Genomic DNA, 12,541 nt, shown 5'->3' on the forward strand with positions numbered 1-12,541 from the left:
AGCGTTCTGGATGCCATGGTTCATGTATATATAATGCGCGGGTAGTGTTGTATCACTGCTGACATGCGTAAATGGGTCGCAATGTGTTGCGTGTTTGGGCATTCATTGAAGTAGCGCTGTTTGTTCAAGCAAGGCGCGCCACACATACAACTGTCCAATGTTGTTATATTAAATCTATGAATATAATAGCAAAAGTGTCCGCGACCAGGCAATAAATTTGTTAGCCTTTTAGGAGGGGTAACCACTGAGAAATTTAGTTGGGACTTGAGATCGAATGAAATATTGTCCTCTCAGGGCCCCCCGTCTGCCAATGGGTGTGCCAATACGAATTCAATATTTTATAAAACTGACAGAATTGATATTTTAGTGTATTGCACAAATCCTGATCTCCCTTCTTATGCAGCTGCTACGTCAGCTAGTTCTTTTCCTAAAATACCCAGATAGCTGGGCACATGATACGGTTTTGTAATATTGCCTGACGAGAATATATGTTTAAGAAGCAGCGTGATGCTTCAATCTCTTTCGTCGTGATTAGTTAGACTTGACGGTTTCATTAGAAGAGATAAAGAGTACGTGTAAATGTAAGCGGGTATTTGTAAAAGTTATTTCCAAAAAAAAAAACAATTGCAGTGCTTCTTGAAATGGAATTAATATCATTGCGTATGCGCTTGAAACGTCGTCTATCTGAAGTTTTCTGACACTTATGATTTTTTCATCTTTGGTCAAATCAATGTATGCCTCTTCGCCGCGTATGAAGTGTATGAGCCGTCGGTGTATACGTGAATGGCTTTTGTTTTGAAAATAACCACTTCTTGAGACGATGAAATCTTAATCAAACTAAATTTATATTCTTTACTGGGATTATGCACCATGGACTACATGAAGGTCAGCAGGTTTAAATCTTTTTACACCACAATGAGTAATGTGCGAGGATATGAATAAGGAAGATTCTTCAGACAGTCTGCCTAACTCTAGTGGTAACAGAGGTGCGGGAGCGAGAATTTGTAGAGATGGCGTCGCTGTGGTGTAAAATGCACCTGTTAATGAAATTAATACGGTTCACTTAAACCGATAAATCTCCCTCCCTCTTGAATTTCGATGCAAACAGAGGCCACCACAGTGGAGATGCATATGTGAGAGACGGCAGAATTGCTTGGTGGTAGAGTCATCTAATTAGTGTACTGTCTAGCGAACGGTGTGGTTTAACAAATGTGAGAAGGCGAGATGTGGACACTCCTGCTTTTCCTTTCATGTTTTCTATGTCAGCATGAAAATTTAAAGAGGGGTCGAATAATGCGCCTATAATATTCATTCGTATCGTATCATCGTATCATCCGCATACGCTTGTATGTGTACGTAGGACAGCATGGGAAGATTACGTAATCTGTGTTTTACTATTTTCCACACAAGTGGGATGATAGGGGCTCCCTGCGTGCTGCCAATGGTTGGGTGAGCTGTCTCTTGCGCGGCGATGGTTGAAAAATTTATTGTGTGGTTCAAAAAAAAGTGTTTGAATAGGTTGTGGAAGTTTTGTGAACACCTGTGCTTGCCCGCGGGTCACGGAATCGAATCCCGGCTGCGGTAGCTGCATTTTCGACGGAGGCGAAAATGCTGTAGGCCTGTCTGCTCAGATTAAGACACACGTTAAAGAGCCCCAGGAGGTAGAAATTTCTGGAGTTCTCCACTACGGCGTCTCTCATCATCATTTGGTAGCTTTGAGATGTTAAACCCCATAGATCAGTTAATGAAATCACCTGTGCTTGCGTATAATGTTTAAGACTGCAGGATACCAAACGCTATGGAATGCTCCGACAAAATAAAGAGATATGAGAATAGAAAGCTTTGATGCCTTGTACGCTGCTAATTTGGTTTGGAGTGTATACAGTGCTAATGTAGCCCTTTTCTCATGCGTAAATTGTATTGATCAATAAAAAGGAGACGATTAATATGCAAAAAAATTCACAGATGAGCATTCAGGAGTCTTTCTAACTATTTACCAAAGACGAAGTTCATTACTATTGATTGATATGCCTTTGGCGAGTCACCAACCTTTTTACTGCTCTCTTTCATTCTACCTCTCTCTTTACCGTCACTGGATTATCTGTAGCGTATGCGTGCTAGTGCTTTTTGTTACGACGCTTTTCTTGCATGCTTCGCATGACTGCCCTTCATTATGCGTCGTCCAAGCAATAGTACTTCATTCATCGCGAAGTTCCGCTATGTAAGTCCACACAGTGTTGGCCCACGAAGCGCCAGCTGCATTGTACATTCACTTCTGCCGGTCGGCAGGACCCATTCTGGCGGTGCCATGAAAGGAAATATAGCAGTTGGCTTACATTTTCTTTTTCCTTGGTCTAAGTTAAAAGGGCATGAATAGAATTGTGATGTCATCTAGGTTAAATAAAGGAATGCTGGGCAGTATCGATTAGCATCGCAGGGAAATGACGACTGCCTTCACAGAAGTAGCGCGTATTCTGTAGTGGTTGTGAGAGTACCATATGCCCATCCATGTTTGCAAGCGGGGTGAGGGGGGGGGGGGGCTAAACATCCGTTCTTTCTCTACCCCCATCCCAAAATTTTGGTATAGGGTTGTTTCACTGAGTATAAATAATGAAAATATGGGTTCTGCACTGCCTTAAACACAGGTGCCCTCCCCCTACTGCCCGAAAAATATTCCTCGTAATGGGCATGGGTGCTATCATGAGTAGAGGAAGAATTTCTCGAGAGAAGTTGTTTCACCGGTGATCAGAATACGGCCTCGTTCACGCATGTGTAGAGCGTGCAGGCAGCTGGCTTTGCTCCACGACCGCCACCTTCTGGTGGTTGTGGAGTTTGACGTGGATTCAAAAGAAGCAAGCGTGGCCTCATATACATAAAGACCTGATGTTCACGTGTAAAAACGTTCAGCAGTCACCTTTTTTTCCGGTAATGCGCTCGACCTGAGGGCCCTCATTTCGGCATCTAGAGAATAATGCGTTTGCACTGATAACACCTGTCCAGCAGTTTTTGAACAAACCATGCGCGCTTTTTGGCTGTTACGCGATATGCGGTCGCATGACCAAGTCATAACGCTCGGTAATTCACACATCCGGCAAAACAAAGGTCCTTACGAACTAGACTTCTAGTGCGAAGCTATTGACGCACATCTGCACACCTACAAAGTCATGCACGCTCTTACAAACAAACGTCAGAGCCCAATTTTTCTTATCACTATCATTTTTGTTGCATTGTATCAACATTTTGTTTGAGTTGTCTGAACCATGTTCTTCACAAATCGAACTTAAATCACTAGAATTGTAGCCACAGAAGATATTCTCTACACTTTAGGGGCAAAGCTCCTAAAGCCGTGTGTCTGCTGCTCCTAGCTCTTACGTTACCGCCTAGTTCGATGACTCACTCAGCTGGTGTGAACGAACAGACGGACAGACTGATTGTCAGATAAGAAAAAATAAATCCGCGGCCCCGCCCAATACATATAGCAGAATATATATATATATATATATATATATATATATATATATATATATATATATATATATATATATATATATATATATATATATATATATATATATATATATATATATAGCAAAGTGAACAGTAAAGCGCTGGAAACGCGTTTAAACTGCTCGCGTCAGGGATCATCGAAGAAGACGTCGTGTGGAATCGGGGCACGCGACACTGCGAGATGAGATGGAATGAGACAGAGAAGGAAGGGAAAGAAGATAGGGAGACGTGGCTGGCGATCGAAGGACCAGGGCGCGAGAGCAGACACCTTTCGGGCTCCTGACTCAAGGTAGCAACGGGCTTCCACCCGGGGCCAAACCAGCCAGCCGACCACCTCGGGCCTGGAGTGGTTGAAACCGCACCAGGATGTTCCCGCCAGGCGAGCCCGGCGTCTACCACAGTGAGCCTCAGCCAGCATCCGTGAGCAGCGTAGCAGGAGCCATGCACGTTCAAGGTCAACGATACCGGTGGTGAGACCATGGCTGGCAGCTGAACTACCACGTTGCCCAAACATCATGGGTCCTCACCCAGCGTCGTTGAGCCGTTCAGCCTTTTCCTGGGACTTAACCGCCGCGTTGCCCCCGGTGAAGTCATTCTTTGTTTCGTTCGGGTTTTTTTTTACTTTTCTTTAGCACTCTTACCACATGTGATATTTTCCTAACTGCCATTACAGATTCATCATCATTTGTAAATACATTTTTAAGTACATAAATGGCCTCGTAATTGTCTCCTTGATGGTTGAGTCATCGTGATTTTTTTCACACAAATACGAGTGTTTGTTTAGAGCTTAGTCTTCCCATATACTGCTCGTCACACAGAAACGGATGAATGGACGGACGGACGGACGGACGGACGGACGGACGGACGGACGGACGGACAGACAGACAGACAGACAGACAGATGGATGGACGATTCGCGGTTTACCGACAAAACCCTCCGAAGCTTTGCCCCACTCATCACCAGCGACAAGTGTGCAAACACCGTCCCATCTCGCACTAATTGACGTCCGGGTTTAGAGTTTATGCTACTAAATGAGAATGCACGAAGTGTCCTGAACAGAAGTACCTAAGTAGAAAGTTTTGATTTTAATATGTGAGTCCGATCTGCTAGCGTTAACAGAAACCTGGCTGCACAGTGACATTGATTATGTAGATGTATTTACTAGATCATACATTGTGCTTCGATATGGCAGAACTGTGGGAGGTAGAGGCGTTGCATTACTCATTAAGAAACTGCTGAAATATGTGCAGCTGCCTTGTATCGATGGGACAGAAAACGTCTGGGGCACGTTATTGATGAACAATATTATCTTAATTTTTTCAGTTATTTATATAGCCCCAGCATTCTCTACGGAGTTTTTTGACAAAGTTGATGATTACTTATCTCATGTGACCACGGCTAGGTGTACGTTTGTTATCACTGGGGACTTTTCTTTGCCTGGTGTGCATTGCAATTCTAACACTGTAGGAATGAACAATAGGAAAGATGCTAAAGGTATGTTAGAAATAATGTTTAAATAGAATTGAATCAGGTGGTTAATGAACCAACAGGAATACAATGCCAATCCTTAGTGGTGACAGATCTGTTATTTTTATCACAAGATACCTACCATTGCGAAATTGATGTAACAGTCAGAATTTCCGATCACAGGCTGGTCGCGGCTCCATATAATAGGTCACGCTTGCAAGAAAATGAAGCTATAGTTCATGATTTCAATAATGCAGATGACACTTCAATCCTCAGCCGCTTGGAAGTGGCCTTCGATGCCCTACCTGACACAAAAAATGTAGATATGCTATTAAAGTATTTCACGACAGTCGTGAAAGAATGTTTATCACTTTTTGTGCCAACAGAGCTGAAGCGCTTGCAGAAATGTAATAATTGGATAACTTGCAATCATTATCCACTTAAAACGGCTACTCCGGCGTGCCAGGCAAAATATTCCAAGCATTCCTTAGGTCACTGCCAAACTTAATACAATGGTTTGAGGGGAATTAAAAACATCTGAAAATCATTTTTTGTCCCAAACATCGACAGAGTACATAAAAGGCTCACCTCAGTAGTTTTCAAGGCACTTTTCAGGCTTTAAAAGAACTACAGGCTGTGTAACTGTGCGTGGAGCCACGTGTAAAACGATTCTGTCTTGGCTTCTCAAAGCTTAGAAACTATTTTAGCGGATTATTTACCCGAAATACAAGTAACCTTCTCCTTGCTATTACAAACGAGAAAAAAAATGACAAGCGTGTAAATATTTCTCAAAATTGTATCTTGTCCTTGTTGCTAAATTTAAATACGAAAGAAGTCAGAAGGCCCGGTTAAGGAGCATGCTGCCGAATCAGGATCTAACACGATACTGCGAATGGATCACGCCATTTTCGTTAAACATTTTTAATGTATCGCAACGAGAAGGAAAGTGCCTAAAAACTGGCTGATTGCCAGAGTATTGTCTGTATTAAAATCTGGAGACAAGCTGCCTGATCTCTATCACACGTACCACTTGTAAAATACTAGAACACATTATTTTTAAGCGATTAGTGCAGTATATTGAGGGTAATAATCTTCTACAAGAATGTGCATGGCTTTCGCAAACACCTGTCCACTGTCACTCAGCTTTAGGAAACAATAAGAACATTTGTTCTCGCACTTAACTCTAGAGAGCAAATAGAAATCAGCCCAAAAAATTTTTCAAGGGTATTTACCACTGTATGTCACACACACACACACACACACACACACACACACACACACACACACACACACACACACACACACACACACACACACACACACACACACACACACACACACACACACACACACACACACACACACACACACACACACACACACACACACACACACACACAAATCTGGTCGGCAAAATGCACGAGCTTGGTGTGGCTGTAGAGATTATCGAATGGGTCACTGCCTATTGCCGTAAAATGGAGTAGTTCTGGAGCACGGTCACACACACATCGATCGTGACATCTGGAGTACCACAGGGATCGGTCTTGGTTCCCATTTTATTTCTGTTGTATATTAGCGATATTGCAAAAACTGGTCACTCTTGCATTAATGTGAGACTGTTCATTACGGCTGTGTGATATTTTCTAGGGTAACAAGTATTGCGGACCAGGTTTTGCTCAATGATGCTTTGTGTATTGTTCAGGAGTAGTGTGAGAAATGGGATATGAAAATTAACTTCAACGAGACTACCTGTATGTTGGCAACAAATCAGAAAGCGCAAATAATTGTTTACGTATAAAGTAAAAAAATTGTAAACGATTTAGTGAGGTAAAAGAACTAGGTGTTACAAACACTTCCTAACCTGGCACAAATATATTGAATATATGTGGGGTTTGGCTGAACGTAAGCCGGCTGTTCTTCAGCGAAAGCTAAGAGATGTCATGCCTGAAACAAAGCTGATGGCTTATAAAAAAAACATTAGTGCGTCCAACACTAGAATATGCCAGTATTATCTGGAACCCTCACAGTCGAAGCATGTTGATGAGCTGGAACGAATGAAATCCTGGTTTATTTATTCATAATACCAGCGAACGCAATCAGTGACCACGCTACTTACAGGACCAACCTCCAGAAGCTCTCAGAGCGCAGACAAATAGTACGCTTGAAGTTCTTTTGTCAGCTGTAAAATAGCACACCAAACATCAATCCACCTTTGCAGTACCCTTCAGCACGAGTGTCACCGCGAATCAACCATTCTTATGGTATTTTGCCTTCTGCCACAAGAATTGATGTATGCGAGTTTTCTGGTTTGCCTAGTACGAACGTTGAGTGTAACAAGCTTGATTCCAGGGTACTTGTTGCTTTTGAATCAGCTTAAGTTTTTCAGCGACGTTTAGAACAGATTTGTACATAGAGCTGTATACTTTGATTTCCCACCCCTGTAAGAGCCCACGAGGGCTAACGGTATTGTAAATATTTAAATAAATAAATACATAAGTAAATAAAAGTCACTCCGTGGATTTGGTGGGACTTTTTTACGGAGTCGATTTATGGCGTTGGTAAGAATTTACACGGAGAAAGAAAATGGGGCTTTCTCCAGCAAAACGAAGAAAAAAATGGCACAAAGGAAGCGTGTAAAGCATTGGGAAGAAAGCCACAAATTAATGAGTAGCGTCAAGGACAGTGCTTTATTGAATTCAATTTGGTTTTTTTTTCTTCGAACCACAGTAAACAGTTCAGCTATGGCTGAGACAGACTTGGCAAAGAAAAATAATTGAATTCACAGTATTCCACAGTTGTACACACATGACTAGCCAACACCCTCTAGTGTAATGAGCACCGTTTTTCTTGCCACTTGTGCAGTGTTAATAAAACATAAAAACGCGTTTTCTGTACCCTAAAACAATTGTACAAACATAACAGTCTGCCCCGATATGTTAGGCAGAAAATAAAGTACTCTACAAAATGTTGAAGTATCTGTATATACATCCTTATATAGATACTTTTCTGGTGAAAACGAGGTGAACATTTTGTTTTCCCCTTTTGCATGTCTGGTTCCTGCAAGGGTAATACGTTTCATGTGCACTTGGAGGGCTCCTTGTTTAAAACGCAGTGGTGCTAAATTTTTTAACCACTGAGCAAACGAAACCACGATATCGTTCTGAGTTTTGCGGGAGAATTGTTAATGCCGATTCGTATTCTCTGAATCTAAGAGTTCGCGTATTCGAATAGCGTGAAGCATACAACCTGTAATCTTCTTTAAAACTGTGGAATCATCTGCACATTCTTTTGAAATGTTTGCATAATTACAGCGTCTAGATTGAAAGTATTTATGATATAGTCGTGCCAGCAAAATGCGAATTTTGGTGCGTATATAACTCATTTAAGTGAACAGCATCATAGTCATGAGAGTGAATGACTGCTTTGAATCCTTACTATGGAAATAAATGTTCACTGTTTATGCGAAGCTGATGTTTGAATACTTTACCAAACATTCTCTGTTTCAAACCCATCATCCAATAGAAGTCCTCAGTTTTGAACTTGCTTCACCAGCGATTCACCCGTTACCAATAAAAAAAAATTCACACAGCTGAATACCGTAGTTTCGCCTACATCAAGGCGCAACAGTCGCAACCATAACACATTTTTTCTATAAAAGTTCTCGAATATAGAATTCAATATGCAATCAATGCTCACTCCCATCGTGACCTTGCTCACAAATTCACATGCGCACTCAGATGCTCTGTTTTTTTTTTTCAGCCAAAGTACAGCTTGTCTGGGACTACACATGAAACGTTTGTGAAATGTTTTGTTACACTTCACTATAACATTTGCCCTCGTCCTTTAAAGAGGACTATTACTTCAAAATGCTAGTTTCATACGCGAAATAGAACGTCGCGGGTGTTCTGTAAATTGTCTGCTACGTCATGCACAGCGATTGGTGCTGCAACTGACGTTGTGAAGAGTGTCATCTTGCTCCAAAAATCTGTAGCTCTCACAATTTCCAGGAGCAAGGTAGACATCTATAATAAGAACGTAGGCTTAATTACAAGCTTATACAAATGTATATGGAGCTGTTAGCCGTCAATATTGAATGATGACGGCATGAAAATAAACATTGACCCTTTGTGAGTTCGTATTGCGTACTGCTTCTTACTGAGATGCCTTTATAGCTCACTATAAAGTTTGTGCTAGAAAAAGATTTATATCTTTAGCTGTTTATTATTTGGCTGCTTTCATTTTGCAGAAGGTTCAACTGCATTTTCAGGCACGCATTCTTCTCTTTGTGTGACATTATCCTCGTCTTACGACACGCAACTGCACAAGCAAAAGAATTTTTACCACCGTAACCAGCTCGCGAATAATATCGGGCGTTCCTGTACTTCGGGAAAGCAGTGACAGAGAAGTAAATCACAATGAAATGAACATATCTTAGCCCCGGCTATAGCCTCTACCATAATTCAAGGCCAGCATTTTCGTTAAATGCCCTAAAGACTGAAGACAAGTTTTTGATGTTATACTGCGGCAGGTGTTAGGGAAATGGAGCAAAATCTGAGCATAAGCGCTGCATTCTCTCAGCCAAGCTAACACGCCTCTGCACCAAGTAGAGGTGGTTTCCTCGCCAAAAAGCTCACATAGAGGAAAAGGGAAGCGGGGCAGTGGCTGCGCATCGTGGCCTTGATGCTACGCGCTGATCTGAAACGTCGCAACATCCGCAGGCCAGTTTGGCGCGCTCACACCGCCCAACCCAGTGATCGTTAGAAGCAGCGTACAGGAAAAGAATGTAGCGTGCGCGACACACAGCACAAACCAGCACGTTTCCACGATTCCGTGAAAGAAACGCAGCTTCGCCACGCTTGGTTCGTCCGCTTTTGTTTTTGCAATGTGCTTTTGCAATTAGGAGGAAAGGCGGGTCGACCACAGAGCCTTCGTGACCCCACTGGTCCCCGCCGCTGCGAAGACGCTGCTGCTTTAAGGACCAGGAGCGCTTTGCGTTGTTGAGCATTTCGTTCTCTTGTGTTCCTAGTTTCTTAGCCGCTTTGCTTTGGAGGCTGAAGAAGACCGTTTCATAAGCTGGACGTATGGGACATGCTCGATGACTGCTTCTGACGCAAGCAGTGAGGATGCGTTCCAACGTTGTTGGCTATGGCCATGGCTTCCCCACGGTGAGCACTCACTCGAAGGGCCCCGCCATCAGTGCTTGGAGGGGAAGCCATGCTTTGTCTTCCAAATATTTGTATCTCGGTTGGCGAAATCCGTCCACGAGAGATGCCTCCGGGCACCACAGTATTCACTTGCAGGTCTCGAAGGCACAGAATCGTGAAGGTTCAAAGTTGAAGTATGCGGCACCGGTCTATTTGAGCTTCAATCAGTGGACACGAATGCTAACCACTTCACCACCTGCACCCCCATGGTGCACCATGATATCAGTCACCATTATGACCCCAGAAATACTAGTGCCACTTGCACTAAGCCGAGCAACGATAGGTCACAGTTCGAGATTCTCTGGTGCGTGCCGGTTCATGATAGTTTCAATTTCCTGTCGACGACACACAGCAAACGTCAACTATCTCTAAAATGATCTCTCTCAAGGTATTTCATGTAGACCTTTGACCGGTAGCACCGCGACAACGTACGTCGCGACGTTGTGCACTGGCACTTCATAAAGTATTCGCTAGGGGTACATTCGCACGCCCAAGTGTAAATACGAGAGACGAATCCTGTTCCTTTCTCGTGGTAACCTGGGAGTCACAAAACATTGCTCCAGTGTTCCTGGCATTTGGTTTTGACAACGCGCATATTTTTCTCCGAGCCCTTTTTTTCAAGTGCGTGCAGTGCTCAAAACGCCCAATTTGGTTGTATCGGGCTACTGCAGGCCTAATCGAAAATCGTCAGGAGACATTCAAATTTCATTGTGCACCGAAAAAACGTTCACCCACGGACACACGCAGAGATGAGTAGGCCATACAAAGTTTTGCGTTCTGCTCAAAAGCGTTGATGTAGATGACATAGGGGCCCTTTAGTGCCCTGGTGATTTTAATATTATATAGAAGCCGCGGTCGAAAACTCGAAGTCCTAAACGGTAGCTCCTATTCCAGAGTTTTCTCCTGAGATTTGCATCGACTTTCTGAAATCCATGAGCACCGCTTTTTTTAATTTATCAATCGCATGAAGCCACTATGCACTTTCAAGGTGGAGACACTGGGAAAGCATTCGACGCTTTGTTGAATTCGTCGGTCCTGCTTCACCTATAAAAGCGCGTGATAGGCATTGCAGCTCATTCTCCTTTCCGTAAGGCTTCTTCCTTCGCCGCGGCGGCCTCCATGGCAGCCTTCTTTCTGTACGCAGCCACATAGAACTTGAGAAATAGTGCAAGTCCAAGCAAACCTTGTGGTAGAGCCAAATATATGAAGAATCGCGGGTAGCCGCAGTCGTAGAACAGAGGAATGAGTCCGTGCACGATGATGATGAGATGCTGTGCAATCTGCGCGCGCGTCAGGTACTTCTTCCACCACAGATACTTCCGGTACTCAGGACCACAGGCAGCCAGAAAGTAGTAAAAGTACATGATAGTGTGAATGGAGCTGTTGATAATACCGCCGAATAAGGACTGACCGTCACCACCGAGCGTGTACCAGAGCCAGCCGTTGGCCACGATGAGCGTGTGATGTAGCGTATGCTGGAGCGTTATCTGGTTGTACTTCTTGCGCAGTACAAAGAAGAAGGTGTCCATGAAGTCGAACACGCGCACAAAGAAGTAGAAGTATCCCCACCAGAGAATGTTCAACGATTTCTGATCCGTCGCGTACGTCATGCCTTGGCAGAATAAGTTGTAGTCACCGCCGAGGTAGGAGTTCCTCAAGAAGTGGTAGCCGAAGATGAGGTTGAGCACGATCATGGCTATGTTGTAGACTTTGATAACTCCGCGCAGGTCGTACGGCTTACGGCCGGCCATGAAACGTGGTCCGCCACGGTACACGATGTACAGGTATCCTCCCACAACCAGGGTGATGAAGAAAGGGTTTCCCAGCAGGAACCAGTCTCGGGTCCGCGGATCGGAGCGTGGGTACAGGGGACGACTCCAGCGGCTGAACTCCCCATAGTCGCTGGTGGAGATCTTCTCGAATCCAGACGTGGCCATCGTCGTCGCGTTTCAAGGTCTCGGTGTGAGCTATAGGTTCAGATGTCGCGCGCGCTCGGGCTCTCCCTGCTCAGCGGAGTGACACCTGCCCCGGCGGCGGCTGATCGGTTTCAAGGGGGCCGTGTGTGCGTGAGGCCGCCTTTAAATAAACAACAGGGGTAAGGGAAGGACATGAACGGTGGGGTGTAGGAGAGAGTAACAGTCGGCGGGAGAGTGAAGGAGATAACTCCTCCTTTTCGGCACTTGCTCGGAGACGGCCGTTTTCTCGCGGAAAACACAAAGGAAGTGAGAGAGAATGTTTAGTGGCCACGTCGAGAGGGTGTTGTTGCGCGCCGAAAAGACGATAAAAGAGAGAGATGTGGGTCACCCTCGGGACGAAGAACCATTGCGGGTCTTTATATAGGCGGCGGGCCTCTCGCCTGCGCA

The 12,541-nt window shown here is 44.1% G+C and overlaps 1 protein-coding gene across 1 annotated transcript; it reads right to left on the bottom strand.

Moving 5' to 3' along the window:
- Nucleotides 1-7,642: 7,642 nt before the first annotated feature.
- Nucleotides 7,643-12,225, bottom strand: LOC119170851 (very long chain fatty acid elongase AAEL008004). Its single transcript, XM_037422131.2, has one exon. The coding sequence runs from the start codon at nucleotides 12,113-12,115 to the stop codon at nucleotides 11,252-11,254; it is 864 nt and encodes a 287-aa protein (XP_037278028.1). The 5' UTR covers nucleotides 12,116-12,225; the 3' UTR covers nucleotides 7,643-11,251.
- Nucleotides 12,226-12,541: the final 316 nt, after the last annotated feature.

This window comes from Rhipicephalus microplus, chromosome 2, assembly GCF_043290135.1.
Source record: "Rhipicephalus microplus isolate Deutch F79 chromosome 2, USDA_Rmic, whole genome shotgun sequence".
Lineage (NCBI taxonomy): Eukaryota > Metazoa > Arthropoda > Arachnida > Ixodida > Ixodidae > Rhipicephalus > Rhipicephalus microplus.